Consider the following 27,264-nt stretch of genomic DNA (forward strand, 5'->3'; position numbering starts at 1 on the left):
TCATGTAAATAGAAGTTTAAATAGAAGTTTTGGAATACAGTGCTGTGGAGTGATGAAACAAAACTAGAACTTTTCGGCCCAGTGCATCAGCACTATGTCTGGGGGAAGAAGAATGAACCATACACTGAAAAGAACACTCTGCCTACAGTTAAGCATGGTGGTGGATCAGTGATATTCTGGAGCTGGTTTGCCTTCTCTGGCATGGGAAATCTGCAGCATGTGGAAGGCAAGATGGATTCATTGAGGTATCAGGAAATCCTAGAAGAAAATGTAATGCTGTCTGTGAGGAAGCTGAAGCTTGGGCGTCATTGGACCTTCCAATAAGACAATAATCCCAAGTATACATCAAGAAGTCCTGCAGTGGCCATCAGTTACCTGAATTAAACCCCATAGAAAATCTCTGGTGGAGTTTTAAGAAGGTGGTTGCTGCATACAATCCTTAGAATATCCATTAGAGTAAGAGAGCATATGCTTAATATCAAGAAGAAGTACATGCAGCATACGGTATCGGCCCATTTTGCAGAGTACCATGGAGCAGATATGAGTCTCCTGAATTTTAAAGCCATATGTAAAGTAAAAAAACATTGGAGAGGTGGAGACCATATCAAGCAGTTGGGAATACAAGAAATAAAATGGATATACACTTTAAATACACTGCAACCAAACGGTTTGAATGCAGAATTCGAACTATGCCACTTTTTATGTTGAATCATCTTAAAACAAGCCGATTATTCCCATATAACACCAATCTGAGAAATACAAGAATGCTACAAAATCAACTAGGAAGCTCCTTTGAAAAGAATCTAAAATACTTTAGAATAACAATAATTAAGTAAATGAGTAAGATAGGTCCCTTTAATGAGGACGTTATTATATCTATATTTTTATTCTTTATTCTTATTTTAATTTTAATTTATTTATTTTTTATCTATTTTTTTATTTTTATCCTTATATCTATTATTTTTTTATATTTCATTTATTTTTTTTCATTACATTATACATTTTTTTTTTTTTTTTAAAATTCTTTATTTTTGTTGTGCATGTTTTACATAGCAACGTCAGACGCCACAACAGCGTGTCTAAGAACATACTTAGGTTGAACAGTGGCAAGAGGAATTGCACATTTTTATATATTTATGTTGAACATTGGCTTGGTTATACAGTGAGGTCATTAAAATAAAATGAAAAGGCAGCATATTCTAACCGTATTAACTGAATGTATCCTAATTAACGTCGTCGTGGTTACCGTAGAATAACAGAACTTAACTTATGAACTGATTGGTACAAACTAGGTCTAGCTGCTACATGCAGGTGAGTCACAGATCATTAACTATCATAATAATATATAGAGGTAGCTTTATCAGAACAGGTATAGCTGGGTGCAGCTACGCTAGAGTTACTGCGATTACCATAAGGAAACATATGAACTGAGTGGTACAGGCGAGGTCAGTGCGTTGAGAGAACAGTCAGGGTCTCACAGTTGAGTACATTTAAGCTTATGGCAAAACACATGAGTCAAAGCAAGAGGCGTATCATTATCCCAGTCTATCAGGAGTTATACAGCATGCATAAATGTGATATTTTATCCTTAACAATAGCTATGATTAGAGTGTAAGAGGGAGGGGAAGTTAACCCTCCCCTCGTATATAGGACAGGCCATTAGCATGGAATACTCTTAAAGGCTTTCCTGTCGTGTTATCTAGGAGGGACTACATATTCCTGGTATTTGTTGTGTGTGGTTTAAGCTGGTAGTGAGCAGTGTGTTAAGTGTTGATTTAGTTGGCCGGTATGTAATCATAAGTGTTTAGTCGACCCAGCAATACTAGGGGGATGAGAGGCAAGGAAAGGAATAAACATTTTGAGGTCAGGCATTAAACTTAAGTAAAGTGAGAACTGTCCACTGAAGCTGAAGATACTACAGTAAAATAAACATAAAAATAAAAAAATTTTCGGCGGGCATAGTGAAGCCCCCGTTATGCACTGCCTAGTGCATGAGCCTCACTGGGTTCAAACAAGAAAAGCGAAAAAGAAAAAACCGGGAAGGAAAAGTCCGGTGTAACGTATGGACCTGTGTCCTGTATTAAGTTGCTGCAGCTACAAGTCTCAGTTGTGGTGCGTCCTGCGGAAGCAGGTTCCTGCTGAGATCGCTGGGTCCCTCGCTTCAGGTTGGAGCCGCTGCTGTGTTGTTCGGTTGTCGTGGGACGAATGGCGTGGACCTCGCTGGGTCCCATCGGTGATTTATTTCGGTAGTGACCGTTTTGACTGCGGGTGTGAGGGAATTTTCTGAGAGGCCGAGAGTTGGTAGTAGCCGCATCGCCTCATGCAGGTCTTTAATAGCGTGGGTTTGTCCGTTCATCTGGATCAGTAGGGCTCTTGGTGAGCGCCATCGGTAGGCTATGTCATGCTGCCTCAGGAGCGTCGTGATCGTTTGGAGGGACCTGCGCCATTGCAGGGTATCCCCTGACAGGTCTGCGTAGAAGGTAAGATTAGCATTTTCAAAGGTGAAGGGAGTTTTCCCCTTGAGTGCTGTGAGCATTGTTGCTTTGTCCGCCCCCGAACGGAACCTCACCACTAGGTCCCTAGAGGCACTCTCCGGGGCCCTCCTTGGTTTAGGAATCCGGAAAATCGCCTCATAGCTCATGGCTTTGGCCTGCTGTGGTTTCAGCAACGCACTCGTGAGCCTCCTTAATAGGTGTGGGAGCTCTTCTGTTGGTATGTCCTCAGGGACGCCTCGAATCTTGAGGTTGTTGCGACGTCGATGATCCTCGAGGGCTGCATATCGTTGGTCAGTAACCTCTTGGTGCTTCTTGAGTGCCTGTATTTCGGCATGTGGGTCGGTTAACTCTTGGGCCTGCCCTTTTGTGGAGGCCTCAACAGCCCCTATGCGACTCACCAGGCCCGTCAATTCACCGCGGAGCTGGGCCACATCGGCTTGGAGCACACGTTGTAGCTCCCCCAGCATGTTCCTCAGCGTATCTGTGGTGACCGGTTCAGGCGGCTTTTGTGGTTTAGGTGGTAGTGCCAGCGGGGCAAACATTCCGCTTGTGCACTCATCCAGGCTCAGTTCGTCGGAGTCTGAGTATCCCGCCATGTCGGCGGCCATTTTGGCCCCATGTGCGCCTTGTGCCAGGCGGAACAAGTCCCCGATATCGGGCCCCGATCTGGGTTTGTCTGGCTTCGGCTTTTTCGTCTTCCGCCCCATGACAGTTGTGGGTCTTTGGGCTCGGTTCGTGGGTCGTCGTTCAATTAACAAGCCGGTTTTAGTAGCCGTGAGTGAGGAGCTCTGCTATCATGCGACCGTTTCGGCTGGCTGCTAGGCTCCGCCCCCCCAATTCTTTTCTTTTTACTCCTACATTACAGATTGTGTTATAAACAACCAATACTAAAAAAAAAAGTGTCCAATTCTTCTATGTTACTTCGTTAAATCTGTGTTTAAATTAAGTCTCTATTGATAGTGCTGATTCATAAATCCACTGTACATTTTCATTACATTATAAATTTATGTCACAAATATCTATTTTAGAAATTTTTAAACCTGCAACTATTGATATTGAGAGTCTCACTCTGCCCAATTATGCAGGACATTTTTATTTCATTTATGTCCAGATTCTAATACTGCCATTGAGACAGCTCATTTCTATCTGACAATGTCCTAATTAAACATTAAAAGGAGGACAAGGTCCCTTTAACCCCTTAAGGACACATGACGTGTGTGACACGTCATGATTCCATTTTATTCCAGAAGTTTGGTCCTTAAGGGGTTAATAAATATGTGTGGTAAAACAGTGGGAAAGTCCTATATAAATATAGTACCAGTCAGTACTAATTTGAGCTATTAGTTTAGGTACTTCACCCTGCAAATGAAACACTATTGCAGTATTAGATAGAATATACAAGTATTATCTGTATTAAAATCAGTTTTTCAACTTGCCCATCTAATTTACTTCCCTCCCAGATAGGTACGAATATTATGTGAACTGTTGCACATTATTGAAATTGTTCTTTCTTCCGTAATATACCAATGCGATAAGTGTCTGAGTAAATGACAGTTACGTTTAAAACTGATATTCAGCGGGAGTTACTATGGTTACAAATAGCAACAAGAAGTGTAACATAATATTTAAGATTAAGAATGAGAATTTAAAAATACGTGCCAGTATAATGACAATGTAACAATATTAAATGTAAAATGTATGTAAGACAACTAAAAATGTGTGCTTACTGATATGTGAAAATTGAAGGAAAATACATCGCTATATAAGCGGCAACTGCCCGACAGTCCGTATCCATTGAAAAAGCCGTTTTGACGGAGAAACGCGTCTGGAAGGACTGAGGGCTGATCACTGCAAGCCAGCATCTAGGGAATACTCACCTATATTGTATCCAGCGAGACAACATCAAGCTGCTGATCCGGGAGGCCGTGAGCAATACAAGGTCTGCACCTAACATGCACTTTGCAAATCAGCCTATAGACATATGCCAATGAAGTTTTTTCTGTCATTATTTTATGAAAACTTTTTACTTGAGCTTTTATATATCGATTTCAGCAGAGAGCTAAATAAAGCAAGTTTTATTTTAAATTAATTCTGACTACTTCTTAAGCATTACATTAATACAGAGATTTACTAATTATTATTTTTTTCTCTGTATACTTTTTTCATATATTCAACTCTACTGTGGAGTGTTACTACCGAAGAGAATACCTGGGATAAAGGAAATTTGCACAGACCACAATTGGACTTTAGTATTTAGTCTGTTGCATTCAATACATAAGATCTATAATTGATTCTTTTTTGTCACTTGTGCCATATTATTGTTTGACTATCCAGGAAAGATAGGTTCATTCATATCACTGTAGTAATAGAGACTGCAGTTAGAGGTTAAGGGTATAACCTGTTTCCATTGTATGTAATCCTTAGAATATTCCTGAACTGGAGGTCATCGCTCATGAGCAATGGGCAAAGATTCCTCAGTAACGCTGCCAGAAGCTAGTGTCTGGCTATGCATCGTTTGTTGCAGGTCATAACTGCAAAAGAGTGCTCTAAGGGTGACTAAAGATGCTTGCCATGAAGGGGATGAATAATTTTGAGTAGAAAATTCATTATAAGTTGCATTTTCTTTCTTTTTGGTTTCTTTGAATTTGGAGAAACCACTCAAAGCATTCATGGTGTTGAGCTATTTCAATTGCTTTTGTTTCATTTGTTCATTGCAAACAGCTTAAAGTCTGTACCTAGGCAGCGAGCTTGCGTGGTGGAGCTGATGGTATCACAATTGACTTGGAGGGAGACAGACACATGAGTAGCAACACATGAGGGAGGATAGACCAGAATTTCAGTTTTGGTCAAGTTGAGTTTAAGGAAGTGGGCAGCCATCCAGTTAGAAATAGCAGAGAGGTAGTCAGAGACACTAGTCAAGAGGGACGGGGAGAGATCAGGAGAGGACAGATAGATTTGCATGTCATCCGGGGGGAGCGGTAGATGATATAAATTCTTAAAGGAGTGGATTTAAATAGGCGGACAGTGTGAACTTCAAAAGAATAGGGCAAGGGGGAGTTATGATTGGTTGAAAGGTACTTTGAGGGGAGAGAAGGATGCCTACACCACCTCCTTTACAGTTGAGTGTGAGATAATTGTAGCCCACCAAAACATAAAGAGGCAGGAGTAGCACTATCAGAGGGGGACAGCCAGGTCTCTGTAAGTGCAAGTAGTGTGAGTGAGTTTGAGATGAAAAAGTAGTGTATGGCTGTTGATTTTAAATTACTGCAGACGGAGTGGGCATTCCAAAGTGCACACTGAATGTTGGTAAGTGAGGGTAAAGGGCAGGGTATTGTGATGAGTTTTCTGGGGTTTCTGGTTTTCTTAGTGTGTGGAGAGAAGGTGAAGGGCCCTGGGTTGGGAGAGACATCACCAGCTGCTAGAAGCAGGAGGAGAGAAAGTGACAGGAGGTGTGTGGGTTTTGTATGCATGGGGTCTAGGATGAGATCGATTGTGGGTAGGAGTCAGAGAGTAAAAAAATGAGTGCAAGGCATAAGATGAGCGAAGGGGGAGGGGGTGTAGCAGAGAAGGGCACATGTAAATGTGGATGGGGGATGAGTGAAGTGGGTGTAAGGAGATATTTTTATACTGAGGGAGAAGACCTTGCTAAACTGGGAAAAAGTAAACTGGAAATAATTGGAATATCAAGAGCAGGTGGAGGTAGGGTAAATCTGAAGTTTTATGGGTTAATCAAGTGCAGGAGTGTACTAATAAGAGGCAGTGTGTACACCTGTTATTTTTACTAATCTAAAATTTGGGTCGGACAGACAATCTATAAATGTAATAATGAGTATGGGGTGTGGTGGTGAGGGGCCCAAGGGGCCCGGCCTCCGTGTAACCGGGTGCCTGCCGCAATGTGTTGCAGCCCCGTCCGCGCAGTATAATTGCCGGGGCCATGCTGTTAGGGTCACCTGATGGAAATGAAGATCATCATCAGAGTGGGCCGGTAACAGCGCGACCAGGCCCCCTCTGATGATGTCAGATGCTGGGAGGAAGTGACTACCACGGTCATTCCTACAGGCAACCACCAGGAGCCTGCGCAGGAGGAAGCAGAGGGAGTAAGAGTGGGAACTCTGACTCCCATCGACCTGAGCCACTGGACCCCAGGGAAGTCACCCTCCTGCACCTCCCTCCTGCAAAAGGTAGGTAATAGAAGGGTGACTAAAATATTTTGCGTGTATGTATGTGTCTCTGTGTATGTGTCTGTATGTATGTGTGTGTCTATGTATGTGTCTGTGTGTATCTGTGTGTGTCTGTCTGTATGTGTGTCTGTATGTATTTCTGTGTGTGTCTGTATGGCGGTGGGATGGATGGGGTGGTGGTGTGGGGGCCCCATGGATCAGTTTTGCACTGGGGCCCAGTGGATTGTGTGTACGCCACTGGAGGGCGGGTATCAGACTTTCTTACAGCAATATAGGAGCTTGATAATTCTGAAATCAGGCTGTTGAATAAAGATGTGAGGGTCAGATAGGCTTGCAATAAAGCTGAGGGAGGGGGATATGTATCTAGGCACAGAGATGAAGGGATAGTTATTCAAATAAAAACAAACATATCAATAAAAGAAGGGAGGGGTCAGAGGTCAGTCAGAAATCAGAGGGGAAATAGAGGAATACATATAGGTGAATAAAACAATTACATACATGGCTAGCAAAACTACACTTTAGCATGACAGACAAGATATAAAGGCAAGAAAATATACAATGCACACAGGATATATAAAATAAAATAAATGTACAGGGTGGTTAAATTAAATATAAATGATGCTGTGCAGGATAGTCTTAGTGTGGTCTTCCAAAAGGCTACCTATGCTTAGTGCAGATGATCAGCTGATGGAGCACTGACTTTCTTACAGCAATATTGGGCCTTGATAATTCTGAAATCAGGCTTTACTAAGTGCAGACGTTCGTAATATTTGTCTATGATGCCCCTAATTCTTGCAGGTGGTATAGCTGCCCATTCGTCTTGGGAAAATGCCTCCAGGTCATGCAAAGTCTTTGGTTGTCACGTTTGAGATCTCCCCAGAGTGGCTCGATAATATGAAGGTCAGGAGATTATGCTGTCCACTCCAAAACCTTCACCTTTTTCTGCTGTAACCACTGGAGGGTCAACTTGGCCTCATGCTTAGGGTCATTGTCATGCTGGAAAGTCCAAGAGCGTCCCATGTGCAGGCTTCGTGCAGAAGATTCCCAGTGCCTCAAAACATCAAGATTCCACACACCCTTAAAACATCTGTGAGCCACCACCATGCTTCACAGTGGGGATGGCATTGTTTTCACTATAGGCCTTGTTGATCCCTCTATAAATATAACGCTTATGGTTGTTACCGTAAAGCTCTATTTTGGTCTTGTTACTCTAAATTACAGTCTGCCAGAAGCTGTGAGGCGTGTCAAGGTGGTGTTGGGCATATTGTAACTGGCTTTTTTGTGGCATTGGTGCAGTACGTGTTTTTCTGGCAACTCGGCCGTGCAGCCCATTTTTGTTCAAGTATTTTGCTCCTTGAAATAACCACACAGTTTTTTTTTGTTGTTGTTTTTTTTTTAGAGCAACCTGTATTTCTCCTGAGGTTACCTGTGAGTTTTTGTTTGTATCCCAAACAATTCTTCTGGTAGTTGGGGCTGAAATCTTTTTTGGTCTACCTGACCGTGGCTTGGTATCAAGAGATACACACATTTTCCCCTTCTTAAAAGGTGATTGAACAGTACTGACTGGCATTTTCAAGGCTTTGGGTATATTTTTTATATCCTTTTCCATCTTTATAAAGTTTCATTACCTTGTTACGCTTGTCTTTTGACCGTTCTTTTCTGCTCCCCATGGCTCAATTTCTAGCCTGCTCAGTGCATCCATGTGAGAGCTAACAAACTCATTGACTATTTATACACAGCAACTAATTGCAATTTAAAAAAAACACAGGTTTGGGAAATTAACCTTTACTTGCCATTTAACCTGTATGTGTCACCTTGTGTTTCTGTAACAAAGCCAAACATTCAAGGGTATGTAAACGTTTGATCAGGACCATTTGGGTGATTTCTGTTATCATGATTTAAAAAGGAGCCAAACAACGAAGTGATAATAAATGGCTTTATATGATCCTTCAAAAAAAATTTTTTTTTGCATGTGGCATGATATATATACAGGTGATACTCGAAAAATTAGAATATCAAGCAAAAGTTAATTTATTTCAGTAATGCAACGTAAAAGGGGAAACAAATATATGAGATAGACGCATTACATGCAAAGCAAGATAGTTCAAGTCGTGATTTGTCATAAGTGCGATGATTGTGATATATATATATTATGTATGTATATGTAAACAAAGAAAAATACCGGCACTCAAGGATTTTCCAGAAGTTTACATCTCCATTTATTGTGGAAGGATAATCGACGTTTCAGCTCCTCTAGGGAGCTTTCATCAGGAAAGTTTATTCTAATTGAACTCATTCTGTTTTTTTTTTTTTTTTATTCTTTTTAAGTTTTAGAATTATTTACTTGTAGGATTAGTAATTGATGGATTTACTTTGTTTTGGAAGCAGAATGAGTTCAATTAGAATAAACCACATGGCCCTGATCTTACCCTACTAAACCGACATATAGGTAAACACTTATTCATTATGATTTCATGAGACCTGCATTTCTTTCACTATTATACACTTAGAGATAACTTGGCCTTGACACTCAACAGGCCCCAACCTCCTTCCTTCCAGCAGGTGTACATTCTCTGGGTGCTGGGTTTCAGGTGGAATCCTACATTCATAGTGAGTAGTTTCCTGGTCTTGACATCCATGGTGACCAGTTCTTCTCTTGGCCAGGTTATTATTTCAGCTGGGCACCTGATTACCGATAGGGCATATGTGTTGATGGCTTGGATCTTGTTCTTGCCATTGAGCTGGGACTTCAGGACCTGTCTGACTCTTTGGAGGTACTTGGATGTTGCTATCCTCCTTGTCTCTTCCTGGTGGTTGCCATGCGTTTGTGGTACCCCCAGGTACTTGTAACTGTTCTCTACATCTTCTATTTGGCCTTCTGGAACTTCACCTCATTCTGTCCTGATCATCTTCCCTCTGTTTGTGATCATCCACCCACATTTCTCTAGTCTGAAGGACATTCCAATGAGTCAATGTCTCGCTCATTCTTGGCATACAGCATGATGTCGTCCATGTAGAGTAGGTGGCTGATGGTAGCTCCACTCTTGAACCTGTATCCATATCCACTCTTCTTATGATCTGGTTAAGGGGGTTGAGGCCTATACAGAACAGCATTGAGGATAGTGCATCAACTTGGTATATGCCACATTTAAAGGGACACTGTAGGCACCCAGACCACTTCTGCCCATTGGAGTGGTCTGGGTGCCAACTCCCACTACCCTTAACCCTGCAAGTGTAATTATTGCAGTTTTTTATAAACTGCAATAATTACCTTGCAGGGATAAGTCCTCCCCTAGTGGCTGTCTATTAGACAGCCACTAGAGGGAACTTCCTGCTCTATAGCACAGGTTTGTGCTAGAGCGTTGCTGGACGTCCTCACGCTGTGTGAGGACCTCCAGCGTCGCTCTATTCCCCATAGGGAAGCATTGAAATTAATTGCCGCGCATGCGCATTAGGTCTCCTCGGCCAGTGAGCGGGATCAGTCTCGCACACCGGCCGACGTAGGCAGAAGGTGGAGCGGCGGGGGAGGAGCAGGCAGTGACGTGGGACAGGTAACAAGAAATAGTATAGAAGTGGCGCTAAAGGATAAAATCGGTGGATGGTGCAGCCAAAACCAAGTATATCACCACTATATATACTTAAAGAAACATGTACAGCCAAAAAAAGTTAAAGCGCACACACACACCAAATAGGAGTGATTACCTGAAGTATAGCAAATAGGTATCTCCTCCTTAGTACACAATGATTAGATTGACTAATGGAAAATCCCTATACAAAAAATATAAACACAAAGAGGGACATAGTGCAACCTGTATAATATATATACTATAAAGGGAAATTTTGAGATGGAATCACTCACACTTTTTTGAGCCGTTTAGAAGTAGGCTCAGGACTTATACAGCTTTCATGTCACTTAAATGGGACATGCACATTTCCTTAAATCCTCAGGCCGGTTCCCCTTAGGTCTCAATGATCATCAAGTTTGGAGTCAGGAGTCAGGAGCCAGGAGCCAGGAGCCAGGAGTATCAGGATAAGTAGTTTATTTTAACAAATAGTTAAAAGATAAGTTATAAAAAGCAATATTGCACACACAACGCGTTTCAACCAACTGTTTGTGGTCTTCCTCAGGTGCTCTTCTAAATTACAATGGATATACCACAGTTTATATAGGGGGAAGCATTACATACTTAATTATTGAATTAACAACACTTGTATAGATAATTACCCTTATATGGTCCGGACCGGATGTGGTCTGCCACCTCCAATATGGCTCCACATCCGGTTCGGAAGGGCACATTAGTAAATCCAATAATACATACATAACAGCAAAAACACAGAATAAACAATAAATATATCCTCCCCCCATCATAGTCAACTTCCATGATATGGTAAAATCATGTGTGACTACGAAGATAGGTGTATCTAAAATCCTCTCGATGTTCCGTTGCGTCACTTCCGGTGACGTATCCGAAAATGGAGTCCGTCCGTCGCGTCACTTCCGGTGGCGCATCTAACAGCAGAAACCGTCCGTATCACTTCCGGTTTCATGATCAGGCGGCGGAAACACTCTCTTCACTCTCCTAGGAGTATAGGGATATCCATTTTCGATTTGAGGGCAAGGTGGCCATCTTAAGAGTGGGCAAACAGTCCTCTTTTAAATACACTCATTCGCAGGGCACATATTGCATACAAAAAAGAAAAAACACAAAAACGAAAAAATATATGTATTAATTACATCATCCAATATAAAAGTAAATATAAATATAAATGCAACTCATTATGTGGCTCATTAATACAAATAATAAGTGAACTGCATTATTTTAGAGTGCATAGATCTAAAAATGCTAAATAAACCCAATATAGAATTCCTATGCAAGGATAGCTAAAATATGTAAAAACAGCTGTCCAGTAATAACTCGATCCCAACCGACAAGACCAGAAAAAAATATATAGAATAAAATAGTTGCTGATAATAAAATTCCAAAAATAGATAAAATCTATAAAAAATACTAAAAAGGACCATAAATAAATATGTATAAAAATAGAAAAATATATATTAAAAGAATAGTACTCTCGTGAATGGACTATCTCAGGTAACATCAATTATAGCAACTTATTGATCTCAAAATCAATGTTAAGACCTTTTAGGGCCAGGGAGCGCAATTCAAAAATCCACTTGGATTCTTTTAAACTAAGGGCTTTAGATATGTCCCCACCTCTCCAGTGTCCTACTACTTTTTCAATAGCAAAAAAACTCAGAAACTTAGGATCCGAGCCATGGTGTTGTAAAAAGTGTCTAGATACACTATGGTTCGGAAACCCTTTTTGGATATTTCTCAGATGTTCACTAAGCCTTATTTTAAGTTGGCGGGACGTTTTCCCCACATATTGATATCCGCAGCTACATTGTAAGAGATAGATTACATAGGTAGAATGACAAGTAATTAAGGTTTTAATATGATATTCTTTTTTAGTCACTGTAGAATGGAATTTTTCTACTTTCTTGTTATTCAATCTTAGGGTGTTGCAGCAGGCTCTGCACGACCCACAGTAGAAAAAACCTTTTTGTTCTTGTGTCCAGTCACTCAAAAAGTTTCTCGGTACTTCAGTTTTAATAAAACTGGATGTTACCATTTGTTTAAGGTTTCTTGCACCCCTAAATATAAATTTAGGCTTGTTGCCTATATATTGTTTAATATCCTCCTCATGTTGTAAAATGTGCCAGTTTTTATTAATAATTTTCTTAATGGCACCTATGTTGCTAGAAAAATTAAAAATAAAGGGGATCTGTTTTTGTTCACCTAAATCATTTTTTCTTTTATATTGCAACAGGGGAGACCTGTCCATGTCCCCGACTTGATCTATTTTTTCTTGTAAATCATCACTTTCATACCCTTTTTGTATTAATTGATTTTTAAGGGACATAGCCTGACTAGTGTAGTCCTCTTTTTTGGTACAGTTCCTACGTATCCGAAGGAACTGTCCTTTGGGTATATTGTTTAACCAAGGATGATGGTGGCAACTATCCAATTCGATAAAACTGTTAACGTCTACCTTTTTAAAAAAAGTTTTAGTCATTAAAACTTGGTCCTGGATAAAAACATTCACTTACCTTAATGATAATGAGTGGGGAATCTCCCTCACACAGAATGTGAGTAATAATAGTGTTGACTTTTTGGATCTGAATGTTTTTATCCATGTCCTTTTTAGTATTTTTTATAGATTTTATCTATTTTTGGAATTTTATTATCAGCAACTATTTTATTCTATATATTTTTTTCTGGTCTTGTCGGTTGGGAGCGAGTTATTACTGGACAGCTGTTTTTACATATTTTAGCTATCCTTGCATAGGAATTCTATATTGGGTTTATTTAGCATTTTTAGATCTATGCACTCTAAAATAATGCAGTTCACTTATTATTTGTATTAATGAGCCACATAATGAGTTGCATTTATATTTATATTTACTTTTATATTGGATGATGTAATTAATACATATATTTTTTCGTTTTTGTGTTTTTTCTTTTTTGTATGCAATATGTGCCCTGCGAATGAGTGTATTTAAAAGAGGACTGTTTGCCCACTCTTAAGATGGCCACCTTGCCCTCAAATCGAAAATGGATATCCCTATACTCCTAGGAGAGTGAAGAGAGTGTTTCCGCCGCCTGATCATGAAACCGGAAGTGATACGGACGGTTTCTGCTGTTAGATGCGCCACCGGAAGTGACGCGACGGACGGACTCCATTTTCGGATACGTCACCGGAAGTGATGCAACGGAACATCGAGAGGATTTTAGATACACCTATCTTCGTAGTCACACATGATTTTACCATATCATGGAAGTTGACTATGATGGGGGGAGGATATATTTATTGTTTATTCTGTGTTTTTGCTGTTATGTATGTATTATTGGATTTACTAATGTGCCCTTCCGAACCGGATGTGGAGCCATATTGGAGGTGGCAGACCACATCCGGTCCGGACCATATAAGGGTAATTATCTATACAAGTGTTGTTAATTCAATAATTAAGTATGTAATGCTTCCCCCTATATAAACTGTGGTATATCCATTGTAATTTAGAAGAGCACCTGAGGAAGACCACAAACAGTTGGTTGAAACGCGTTGTGTGTGCAATATTGCTTTTTATAACTTATCTTTTAACTATTTGTTAAAATAAACTACTTATCCTGATACTCCTGGCTCCTGGCTCCTGACTCCTGACTCCAAACTTGATGATCATTGAGACCTAAGGGGAACCGGCCTGAGGATTTAAGGAAATGTGCATGTCCCATTTAAGTGACATGAAAGCTGTATAAGTCCTGAGCCTACTTCTAAACGGCTCAAAAAAGTGTGAGTGATTCCATCTCAAAATTTCCCTTTATAGTATATATATTATACAGGTTGCACTATGTCCCTCTTTGTGTTTATATTTTTTGTATAGGGATTTTCCATTAGTCAATCTAATCATTGTGTACTAAGGAGGAGATACCTATTTGCTATACTTCAGGTAATCACTCCTATTTGGTGTGTGTGTGCGCTTTAACTTTAGTGACGTGGGACATGTCGCTGCCTCAAGTAAGTCACTGAAGGGGTTTTCACCCCTTCAGCAACTGGGGATTGGTGGGTGGGAGGGAGAGGGACCCTCCACTGCCAGGAAAATGGATCGTTTCCCTTTACTGTTCACTTGAGTTATTGTCCTTGAATTGGCTTCTAGAGTTGTTTTCCACTTGCCCATCAAGTTCTTGATGAAGGCTCTAATTGTCTTGCTGACCTTGTAGAGAGCCAAGCATTCCAGTATTCATTGTGTCATAGGCTTTCTTGTAGTCAATCCAGGCCGTACACAGATTGGTCTGTCTGGTTTTAGAATCCCTTGTGACTGCTTGGTCTACCAGTAGTTGGTGTTTTGATCCTCTGGTGTTGTTTCCAATCCCTGGAGTATTGCCCTTGGATCTTGGAGGCCATGATGCCTGACAGGAGTTTCCATGTTGTGGGGAGGCAGGTTATTGTATGGGGCTGTTCCCTTGTAAGGGTCCTTCATGACCAGTATTGTTCTGCCTTGTGTTAGCCAGTCAGGGTGGGAGTCTGTTGCTAGTAGCTGGTTCATTTGTGCTGCTAGGCATGCAGCACTGTTAACTTCTTTATCCAGTAGTTGTGGATTATGTCAGGTCCTGGGGCTGACCAGCTCTTCATGTGTGCTGGCAGCATGCAGTGGTCTGCTTTTAGGTCTAGTAGCTGCTGGGCCTCGGTGTTATGAGATGCTTCTTGTTCCCAGATATTCTTCCAGTACTGTTCAGCATCAGCTCTGGGTGGGTCTTGCGAGGAGATGTGGTGGTTACCCTGTAGCTGTGCATCCACCTTGGATGGTTCTTTGGTAAAGAGGGCATTGATTCTCTTAGCCTCTGCTTCTTTGGTGTATCTGCTCAGTCTGGTTGCCAGTGCTGGCAGTCTTTGCTTAGCTGTTTCCAGTGCCTCCGGTATGGGCATATCCTTGTACTTCCACAGCAGCTAGGATCTATCTTTGATCTTTCCACCTCTGTTAAGTTGATCCAGCTTACTAACTTCCGTAATATTTTGTAGTATTTTGTAATATTTGATCAGGACAAGAAAAAAAATATATATATATTTTTTTTTGTCCTGATTAAAGCTCCATGTGGGGGATGAAAGGTTGACACTTTTATATGGATTAAATAAAAGTAAAATTTTACTTGAAAACTTCTATAAAGAACTTGGAGTGCGGTACTTTCTGCTACATCTACATGACTTTGCCAGACCAGCACCGGGCATCATAGAATATAACCAGGAGTGCAAGCCTATAATATAAAATTTGTAGTCGGGGACAATACGCAGTTATAGTAGTGGTGGTACAAGTCGGTTTTGGTGTGCCGAAACCGAAATTCGGGTAGGCCTGTAAAAGAGGGCAACAAGTTTAACAGTTTAATCCTTAGTACGTGTATGTGTTCTTTTTTTTAAAGGCACTCTTACTTTAGAAATATATAGGTAGGTATAGTCCGTTTTGAGAGTGTGATGACAGACCCTCATAATTTTCCATACCTGGAATATTTGAGCAAGCCCTAACTAGTTACCTTTTACCGTCACATAGGACAGACTTGCTCCATTCATTTTACACTATTTTTATGTGAAACCTTTGACCATTTGTGGAAACTGAGTCCCCAGCCTATGACACAACCTCCCCTGCAGTCATCAATTTGACAGATTGATGGCAGCCCCCATGTAGCTGGAATGCATCCCTCCGAGCTAGAAGCTGCTCTAAGCATGTCAAATGAAGCTTAGTAAGCAAGATAATGTTTTGAAAGCCACTTTTGTATCTTGTAACTGTAATGGTTTGGGAACCAGTTGACTGTTATGCCCAAATTATGTGTGCGTTAAGAAGTAGATAATCCTAAATAATCCATATTTTTATTCTAGACCAATTTTTATAGATGTTAATGTAATTATTACATATCGTGTTTGTATATTTTGTTTATCTAGTAAGTCACAAGTAGTCATATTGCATACCTCCCAAATGTCCCTATTTAGGGACAAAATCCCTCTGTACCACTTTGCTATTCTAATTACCCTCCTTTCTATGAGCTCCATATTGTTGGTGTATCTGAGTGTTTAAAGGACACTATAGGCATCTAAACCACTTCAGAGAAACTGCAATGTTTACTTTGCAGGGTTAAGACAACCACTAGTGGAGACCAATTCACCAAGGTACCTCCTTGCTCAATTCCCTGCCATTTATGCATTAAATCACTGTGCTTATACAGCGCTAGTCACACCTCCATGCATGTGACTTGCACAGCCTCCCTAAACACTTCCGGAAAAGGAATCTATACTATGATCCTTTATTGCACATTCTGTTTTTCTTCTGCTCTATTATATATCATCCTAGACCGTGCAAGACTCTTGTGTGATTAAAGTTCTATTTACAGAGTAGGCGATAAAAACTTCTACAGCAATTTAACATATGTTTGAAAATGAAGGTTTGGCTAGGGCTTCATAAACAGAAACAAAAGTGATGACTAAATGACAGGTAATTAAGCAGTTAGATTGCAGATACATGATCTATACACTCAAACTGCTTCATCAAGCTAAAGTTGATATGATGCCTATAGCATCATTTATATCAGAAGGTCCAGTACACAAAATATTCTCAAATGGCTTTTTAGTATTTTTCCTGACCCTTTACAATCGAGCCCCCCTGTCCTCCTAGCCCTCCCTAAATATAGCAAAATCATACCTTTATTCAAATCTGCTGCTGCTGGCTCTGCCTCTGATCAGCCTGCATCATCAGAAGTGTTATTCAAAGCCAATCACAATGCTTTCACATAGGAAAACATTAGATTGGCTAAGCTTATCAAGGAGGCAGATCAGGGGCAGAGCCAGCACAAGCCAAACACAGCCCTGGCCAATCAGCCTCTCCTCATATAGGTGCATTGAATCAATGCATCTCTGTGAGGAAAGTTCAGTGTCTCCATGCAGAGGCTGGACACGCTGAATGGCAGTGCTGTTCACACACTGTGCAGCACTGCCCCAGGAAGCACCTTTAGCAGCCATCTGAGGAATCACTAGGCTGTAATGTAAACACTGCCTTTTCTCAGAAAAGACCATGTGTGCTGCAAAAAGTCTGAAGGAATGATTATACTCACCAGAACAAATACAATAAACTGTAGTTCTGGTGACTATAGTGTTCAGAGGTTTTTATTATATACAACAATCAGAACAGTGATCGGCTCAGTTTTCAGTCAGGGGGGCCTTACCCCTAAAGTAAAAGAGTTTACATGCATTTTCTTCCTCACCATGGTGCTCTCTATACAGCCAGCCCTGCCTCCTTGGCTGACATTATCAATCTTGACAATCTCCACTAACTTAGTGCTTTCCCATAAGAAAACATTAAGAGGCTAGTGTGATTTCACAGCATAATGCCATAGGGATGTGCATGGGTAACAAATTTGGTTCAGAAATTCGGGTAAGTAAAATTTGGTGGTTCGGCACTTCCGAAATTTGTGACTTCGTCAATTCGGGAATTCTGCAATTCGGGACTTCGGCAATTGGTGAGCATCCCTCTCTTGCCACCACAACCACTTACACATCTGTAGGGCTTCCTAACCCCAAACCCTACCTCTAACCCTAACAGTAAACACAACCACTTACATATTTAGGGGTAGGGTTAGGTGCCCGGACTGCCACAACAACCACTTACACATCTATAAGGCTCCCAGTGCTAGGAATAAGCTTATTGGTCTAGATTCCTGTCATCATTCACGTAATATTCCCTCCCTCTCTTGTTTTGCCACTTTTCAGAAATCCAAAGCACTTCGGCAATTCGGTTTCGTTTGGCACATTCAGTTACATTCGGAACGAACCGCATTGCACATGTCTATAATGCCATACTGCACCCGCTATGAGACCATCTGATTGAAATAGTCAAGTTTCACTCGGCTGCTTTGGTGGAAGAACCTTTAGTGGCTATCAGTGTGACATCCTCTAGAGGCATTTTAACCCTGAAATGTGAACATTGAGATAGTGTCTATTTGATTATTCCTTTACTCATCATATGAGGGCAGTCTCTGTACTGTTGTTTGAGGTGTTTCTCTCCACCACTTGGTACAGGTGAGTATTGTTTGAGGCATGTACCATTTACTGCTGCTTGAATATTTCTCCAGAATTATAGTTAAAAATAAATAATTAAGATACAAATGTGCACACTTTCTGGCTTGATTGCATTCATATTAAGGCAATAGCAAAAAAGCACAAAGGTGATTCATATTGGTGGTGGAGGGATGATTAGAAATTGTGTGTAGTGGTATGGAATAGGACTCAGGGATAGGCAACCTTCGGCACAACAGATGTTGTGGACTACATCCCCCCAATACGCTCTTACTCCCATAATGCTGGCAAAGCATCATGGGAGGTGTAGTCCAAAACATCTGGAGTGCCGAAGGTTGCCTATGCCTGGAATAGGTTAATCGCAGGCAGAAATTTTTTTTCCAATCTGCCGTAGGTTTATTTATTTATTTAGAGTGTATCTCACCAGATGGCGATTAGAACAATTCATTCATAACATTTCATTCACAAAAGGGATTGACTGTTTAAATGAATGTTGGAAACCTTACACACAAATCCTTCCACTTCCAGAACATTTATATACTGACCTCAATAAACCTTTAAGGATTACTGTCAACAAATGTAGGTCAGCCGTTGAAAATTACTTATTAAATCAATTCAATCGTATCTTAACATCTACATGTACATGTTAAAAGATGTTTGGAACAACCTACCTGCACCTGTGTGCAAGTATACCTAAAAGATATGATGCTGTTTTGAAGGCAAAGGATGGTTGTATTAAATAATAATTTGATATCGACAGGTAGTTGCAAACTGTATGTTATATCTCAAAATATGTCCAGCTTTACAATCTGTTTAACAAAACACAACCCATTTGCTGAAAGTGTGGGAATGCCATATCTGTCATGTGTCCACGTCCAACGTCTTTGGTGGTATCAGATTGATATAAAAAATGTTTAGGTATGTACTCTCTGTAATGGCAAAAGATGAGTTAACATCAAGAATTAAGATGGGACCTGCAAACGGGAATTTAGCAGTTGATTGTTTTCAGAAGTCTCTTGTGCTCTGTTATGGTTTATTTGCAAATTGCCTAGGGCCTTGCTCACTGTGCTTAGGGGTGATCAGCCACACCTCACTGATCTAGCTCACCAATGCTGAAACGATCACCTGAGCTTTCCTGTCATTTCTCATGCAGAGGGAGCTGCCAGATAGTATTTTGGATCTGGAGCACCTATGTAGTTAGAGCAGAAAAAAGAAAAAGGTCCAGGCACTCGAAGGCTTAGATAGGCAAATAATTGGAACTATGGTGTCCAGCACTGTAGTTCCAATAAGTTTGCCTATATAAGCATTGGAGTGCATGTACTTATTTCTTCTGTGACTACAAACTACTTTGTGGTTCTTGGGGCTGGTCCCAGGTTTGGTTGCACCCAAGTTTTTATCTATGGATTGAGTGCAGTTCCTTTGTTTTGGCTTTTGAATTTGTGGTCGGTTTAGTCTGATATGCAAATGGGGTTTAGGTTCTCTCTATGTTAAAACTGAACTGAGCGGAACCCATTGAAGAATAAGTAAATTAAATTGTTGTCCATTCTCAGTATTTCCTTTCACCCTGTTTTGGCTTGACAGCTACATTTAGCTCCATTTTGTGACTTTTGTTTACTTGTGAACTAATTTAATAAATGTTTGCATGGATTTGCTGCCAACTGAACCCACTGTGTAGAATTTGAAAATGTGTTATGTGTATAATGCCCTAAACTGAACTTCAGCCTGTAGTATCCCTGTAATCATTTTTTTTTTTTTTTTTAGCTGGATTACGGTCTTATAAGTGCTAGAAGATATGTTCCCAAAGTGTGATAAAACCATGCTGTAAAATGGCTATATTAACATGAAGGTTCAGCATATTTTACTATCCTGCTCTGTACAGCATGATAATCAGTCATTCTCAATCACAGTGTTGTAACATGGTTACTTCATTAGAATGCAAAATAGCTTACTGTGGGTATAATGAATCATCAATTTTCGTGAATGTTTATACACTCTCCAATACATACAATTTCTCAAAATACCTGCACACAGATACTTGTACAATATTTGTTATGTGTGCGCTTTTCCTTGCCCAAACACAAAGATTGACTGATTTTTGCATATATTCATACTTACAGAGAAAGGAAAAAGTCAGTTTTATGACACAGCACGCTGAGGAGGGATGTTCTGGGTGTCAGAACGTCCTCTTTACAGATAAAGCTGAAGCTTCATCAATAGATGTATAATTTTTGTAAAAAATTATTTTTAATTTATTGACAGTGCGTCGAGTAATGAAATATGTTGAAACATAGTCAGGAGAATTGATTGTCAAACTGTGGGACTGCACCAGGGTACTCATGCCTTCATAACCACAACAGCAGACTAGTGGTGCTTTGGACATTGTAGTCATGAGTAGAAGAGGAAAGTGAGCTGCAGGTATTAACACTGTCAGGAAAGATGAGATGTTTTGTGAAGCTAGGTGGAAAGGCACATATCTGGTTGATTGTACAGCCCACATAATTCAGCTAACATCTACTACAGGAATGTGCAAATATAGAATGGCGATTTATAGCAAGAAATTTTCATACTGAATAGGAAGAGTTGATATTTCTCTTAATTTATTAGTTATTCTGGTTTTAAACTGTATCAATCCTTGCTCTTAACTATTGTTTTGGTACGATTTTTATTTTTATGTATTTTTCTTTCTCTAGATCACCAGAAATTGGAACGCGAAGCTAGAATCTGCCGCCTTCTAAAACATCCTAATATTGGTAAGTTATATATTATCTTATTGGTCACATTGCATATAAACTTGTCCAGCTATCTTTAATTTCAAGAGAGGACATTTACATTGAGCAAATTACAGGTCTTCTGTGAAAGACCAAGTCGAGGTTTTTTTATTTCCTTTTAGGAACAGTAAAATTTTCTGAATTTTTAATCTTCGCTGTGAAATAGAAATACTTGACAGCCAGTCAACTTTCAGAGTACTATAAAGGTCAATCCAAGATGTCTTCATCTAAGTTTTATTAAAATCCAATTGAACTTTTTTTGCATTGTCTCATCACTACAGTCACATGACAGAATAAATTTGGATCAGTGTTAAACAAAACCTAGGTTTTAAGCTGACCTCATTAGACTTTTTCCCCAACAACTTTCAAATAAGTCTGTTAAACAAAATCTGATCTTAGGTGTGTGAATTGCATCAAAAGGGAATAACCTGAAGAACAGTACGGTGCATTAAAAGTTTGGGGGGGTTTCCTACAGGATAAAAAGCCTTCATCCGTTAAAGGATCATTTTTCACCAAAAAATATCTTTACAGAACATGAATCATTGTCCTGTGTTTTGCAACTATAAAACCTTGAAGACCAAGTATATTAAAATGTTGTAAAAGGGTTACTTCAAGCACTATGATCACTTCACTGATTTTAAAATGCTGCACTCATGTAGATTAAACTCTTGGCTGCCCATGGTGTAACTTCACCTCCATCTGCGTCATTTGTCAGCCTGGAACAAGAGTTCCAGAATACAAATGCAAAATTCTGCACTCTGATAGTCAATGGTTTCACGCCCCTGTCCCATTTCACACATGCCCTCTCCTAAGCCCACCGTACCTGACGTCTGTCCCCCTTCTGAGAGGGGAGTGATGTCAGCGGAGGAATATCAGAATATCAGGTTACAGGGAGAGTTGAGCTTTGGTTGTTGTGGGTTTTTTAATTATTGTTTTTTAGCAGCAGTGGAGGGCAGTATAAGAAGGGTGTGTATTACCTTCCATCTTGCTACTTCTTTGTTCCACATCTAACTGTCTATTATGTGATTGAGCAGTCAATTATTTCTATTAAATCATGTGCTATCCATGCTACCGAAATTAAAACTATATTTAAACCGTACTTTCCAGGACACCAAATATACTTTGGTATTTATTTATTTTTTGCTTTGCAGTAAAGGGGTTAATCATGTGTTACTCAAACTTATTTAACTTTTTCATTTGGCTATGGCAGTTGAATATTTTGACTTTGAAGTAGCAACTTTGTTGCCAGATTTTAGTAGCCCGTAGTATTGGGTGTATTTGCCATCTGCCATGTCTGCTTAGAAAGCTTCAATCTGCTCAAAGCTTATTTTAAATTGTTTTAAATAGACATTTATTTAGCATTATCTTCATTAAAAGCAAGGCCATCAAAGGATTGTACAGAAAGGAATACCAAAAGGTTTGTAACTTATAACATGAAGCAATAATTATAAATATCAAAATGTGTTTGTGTTGATAAGCATAATCAAAAACATAGCAGATCAAGAAGAAACCCTTACAGGCACAAGAGTTGATAGTGCCCATATCATGAGAGCATAAAGAATGATTACATTATCAGAATAAATCAAACAGTCAGTTTAGCCTCTTAACGAACTCAGTAGCATGTCATGAATATATCATTGAACCTATAATCTGGTTAAGGCAATGGTTTCCTCCCTTATTCCCCAACCCAGGCTTCATAAAATAGAAGAATTCAGAATATCATTGTGATCTGCTGATTCAATGTGCACGCTCTCCCATTATGTTTGAAAACAAGTTATAAGTATACCCACAGAGTGAATCGGGAGAAATACTTGGAAGGCGGAATAGGTGGGCCTATGAGCATTATAGCAGTAATCTATTCAGTGTAATGTTATTATTATTAGCATATTAGAGGGAGAGAGACTGCATCACCAAGCTGCATTCTATAATCTCAGCACTACCAATCATTTATAAGATTGTAATGGTAACTGGCTATGATGAAAAAGATGCTGGTTCAAATGCTCATCATAGTGTTTCCGAAGATCTGTGTCTATGACATACCAGAATGGCTGTATTATATTGCAGTCCCACCAGATGTGACGGAAACAGTGCTAGCATGTGTCTGGTACTAAAGGATCAGATGTGTGAAATGCCTTAGGCATAAGGTACTACCTTGAGTAAAATTTATCGGAGTTTCCTGAAGACAGGCTGAAGCTGGCATCTTTTGTATAAGGTGTGTCATTTTATCCCATTCCTCATTCGTAAATGTCATTTGGATATCTTACTCCCATTTACTAATACAAGGAGGTGCTAACAGATATCTGCCCTCCACCAGGATGCCACCTCAGATATGTTCTGAGGTGCCAGAGATTCCTGAAGACATAGATATTCAAACAATGTCAATTATGTTGTAAGGCTTGGTTTCTGTGGAATAGATTTAATGTAGTTTGTGATTTGTACCATCATGCGAGCTGAACGGACAATGCGGATGAATCAAGGTGTTACACATTACCTACATGGCTAAGACTGCACTTTGCAGAGGGATTAAGTGTGTGTGTGTGTGTATATATATATGTGTGTGTGTGTGTATGTGTATATATATATATATATATATATATATATATATGTGTGTGTATATATATTATTATTATTATTATTGCAATTTATATAGCGCCAACAGATTCCGTAGCGCTTTACAATATTATGAGAAGGGATTTAACTATAAATAGGACAATTACAAATAAACTTACAGGAACAATAGGTTGAAGAGGACCCTGCTCGATCGAGCTTACATTCTATAGGAGGTGGGTGTAAAACACATTAGGACAGGAATTTGCAATCAAATAAGGTGGACTGCCCTTTAGGAGAGGGCAAGAGACAGGTATGTGAGGTAAGGGTTAGTCTTGGAGGCCATATGCTTTCCTAAAGAGATGGGTTTTAAGGCACTTCTTAAAAGATGCAAGACTAGGGGAGAGTCTGATGGCGGTAGGCAGGCTATTCCATAGGAAGGGAGCCGCCCGCGAGAAGTCCTGCAAGCGCGAGTTGGCCGTACGAGTGCGGACAACGGACAGGAGGTGGTCACGGGCAGAGCGGAGAGACCGAGAAGGGACATACCTATGGATCTGTGAGGAGATATAAGAGGGGCTAGAGTTGTTAAGTGCTTTATAGGTGTGAGTTAGTACCTTGAATTGACTCCTATAGCATACAGGAAGCCAATGTAAGGACTGGCAGAGGGGAGAGGTGTGAGAGAAACGACTAGAGAGGAAAATCAGTCTAGCAGCAGCGTTCATTACGGACTGTAGGGGTGCAGTACGGCTTTTGGGAAGACCAATCAGGAGAGGGTTGCAGTAATCCATGCGGGAGATTACCAGAGCATGGACAAGCTCCTTGGTAGTATCTGGTGCAAGAAAGGGGCGGATGCGGGCTATATTTTTAAGATGGAATCTACAGGATTTGGCAACATGCTGGATGTGAGGCTCAAAGGTGAGACCAGAATCAAGTATGACGCCAAGACAGCGCGCTTGCAAGGATGGACTGATGTTGGTACCACAAACTTGAAGGGAGAGTGAAAGAGGAGGATCAGTATTAGGAGGAGGAAAGACAAGGAGCTCAGTTTTTGAGAGATTGAGTTTCAGAAAGCGGGAGGACATCCAGTCAGAGATGGAAGAAAGGCAAGCAGTGACACGTTGCAGGATGGCAGGGGAGAGGTCCGGGGAGGAGAGATATAGCTGGGTGTCATCAGCGTACAGGTGGTAGCGGAATCCAAAAGAGGTAATAAGTTTGCCAAGAGAGGCAGTATAAAGAGAAAATAGAAGGGGACCAAGGACGGAGCCTTGGGGGACTCAAACCGAGACAGGGCGAGGGGAGGAGGTATCATTAGAAAAGGAGACACTGAATGAGCGTTGGGAGAGATAAGAGGAAAACCACGAGAGGACAGAGTCACAGAGACCAAGCGATTGAAGAGTCTGAAGAAGGAGAGCATGATCAACGGTGTCAAAGGCCGCTGAGAGGTCAAGAAGAATTAGTATGGAGTAGTGGCCTTTGGATTTAGCTGCGATTAGGTCGTTAGTGACTTTGATAAGGGCAGTCTCTGTAGAGTGGAGAGGGCGGAAGCCAGATTGAAGGGGGTCAAGGAGAGAGTTGGAATTGAGGAAATGAGACACACGGGTAAAGACAAGCCTTTCCAGAAGCTTTGAGGAAAAAGGGAGCAGGGATATGGGACGGTAGTTAGAGAGGGTGGATGAGTCGAGGGATGGTTTTTTTAGTATAGGTACTACAGTGGCATGTTTAAGGTCAGCAGGGACGATGCCAGAAGAGAGCGAGCAGTTGAAGATGTGTGTTAGAGAAGGCACGAGACAAGTGGAGAGAGATCTGATAAGGTGAGATGGGACAGGATCGAGCGGGCAAGTGGTGGGGCGAGAGGAGCAAAGAAGAGCAGCCACCTCTTGGTCAGTAGCTGGGGAGAATGTCTGAAGGGTAGGAAAGGCATGATCTATGTGTGATTGAGAAACAGAAAGGCAAGGAGGGGAGAATTCTTTCCTTAGGTGTTCAATCTTGTCAGTGAAGTAACATGCAAAGTTATCAGAAGTAAGGTTAGTTTTGGGGGTGGCCACAGCAGGGCGAAGAAGAGAATTAAAGGTGTCAAAGAGACGCCTGGGGTTGCGGGAACATGAACTAATGAGAGAGGAAAAATAGGACTGTTTGGCAAGGGCAAGGGCTGCACTGTATGAACACAATATGAATCTATAATGGAGAAAGTCTGATTGGGTACGAGACTTCCTCCAGGAGCGTTCAGCACAACGGGAGCATCTTTGCAGGTAGCGCGTTGATTTAGTATGCCATGGTTGGGGGCGGGTCCTCCTCGAGGTGCTTGTTTGGAGTGGCGCTGCAGTGTTCAAGGCAGATGTAAGAGTAGAGTTATATATGGAGATGGCCAGTGAAGGACAGGAGATGGAAGGGATGGACAGCAGTTGTGAATCAATGTCAGCTGACAACTGTTGGAGATCCAGAGAATGAAGGTCCCTCCTGAGTTGAGGGGGGTTAGGCTGAGGTTGTTGGATGAGGGGGTATGCAAGAGCAAATGATAAGAGGCTGTGATCAGAGAGTGGATATGGAGTGTTGCAGATATTAGTTACTGTACATGCATAAGTGAAGATTATGTCAAGGGTATTGCCAGCTACATGGGTGGGAGAATTTGCCCACTGTGATAGCCCGAGGGAGGAAGTCATTGAAAGTAGTTTAGTGGCTGCAGAGGTCAAAGGTGGGTTTATAGGAATATTGAAGTCCCCGAGAATTAGGGATGGAATGTTAGAAGAGAGGAAATAGGGTAGCCAGGCAGCAAAGTGGTCAAGGAAGAGAAGAGGGGAACCAGGGGGACGGTAAATAACAGCAATGTTAGCGGAGAAGGGTTTGAAAAGGCGAATTGAGTGTATTTCAAATGATGGGAAAGAGAGGGAAGGGGGGGGTGGGAAGAGGTTTAAAAGAGCAGTGAGGGGAGAGGAGAAACCCAACACCACCACCTTTACATTCAGAGTTTCTTGGGTTGTGGGTAAGTTGGAGACCACCGAATGACAAAGATGCAGGGGTGGCAGTGTCAGAGGGGGAGAGCCAGGTTTCTGTTAAGGCTAGTAAATCTATTGAACGAGAGATAAAGAAGTCATGGACAGCAGTGGATTTAGTAATATTGCAAACAGAGCGTGCGTTCCAGAGGGCAGTATTGAAGGAGGATCTAGAGGAACATGAGATGGGTATGAGATTAGTGTGGGTCCTTGGGTTAGTATGTGCTGTGTTTGTTGAGAGGGGACCGGGGTTTGGAGATACATCACCAGCTGCTAGGAGCAGAAGGATAGAAAGGAAGTGAAGGTGGGAGTAGGATTTGAATGTTTTGTAGGAGGGTATGTATGTAGAGGATTTGGGAGGAGTTGGTGGAGATAGGCTGGAAAGGTATGTGTAGAGTGCATGGGATGAATAGAGAGGGGAGGGGAGTAAGGTGGAAGTAATGAGGATTGTGTTGCCAGGGACAGGTGAGTGAAAGGATAGGGATATTTTAGTGATCAGAGACGTTAGTGTTAAAGTGAAAAATAGAAGGGAGAACATTAGAGAAAATGTGTATTATATAGATATGTAGATCATATATACAAACACACACAAATATCAATGAGTGTTTAAACCAGTGTAAGTATGCAGTGTGTTAAATGAATTCAGGTGAGGAGAGGTTTGGTAACT

The 27,264-nt window shown here is 40.9% G+C and overlaps 1 protein-coding gene across 11 annotated transcripts in view; it reads left to right on the forward strand.

The window, feature by feature from the left end:
• Positions 1-27,264, forward strand: part of CAMK2D (calcium/calmodulin dependent protein kinase II delta) — a 253,131-nt gene that overhangs the window by 42,385 nt on the left and 183,482 nt on the right. For all 11 annotated transcript variants that reach the window (XM_063458274.1, XM_063458277.1, XM_063458280.1 and 8 more), the window contains exon 3: positions 20,983-21,042. In XM_063458274.1, coding sequence (XP_063314344.1) covers positions 20,983-21,042 — 60 coding nt within the window. The remainder of the gene's footprint in view (positions 1-20,982; positions 21,043-27,264) is intronic.

Source organism: Pelobates fuscus, chromosome 6 (assembly GCF_036172605.1).
Source record: "Pelobates fuscus isolate aPelFus1 chromosome 6, aPelFus1.pri, whole genome shotgun sequence".
NCBI lineage: Eukaryota > Metazoa > Chordata > Amphibia > Anura > Pelobatidae > Pelobates > Pelobates fuscus.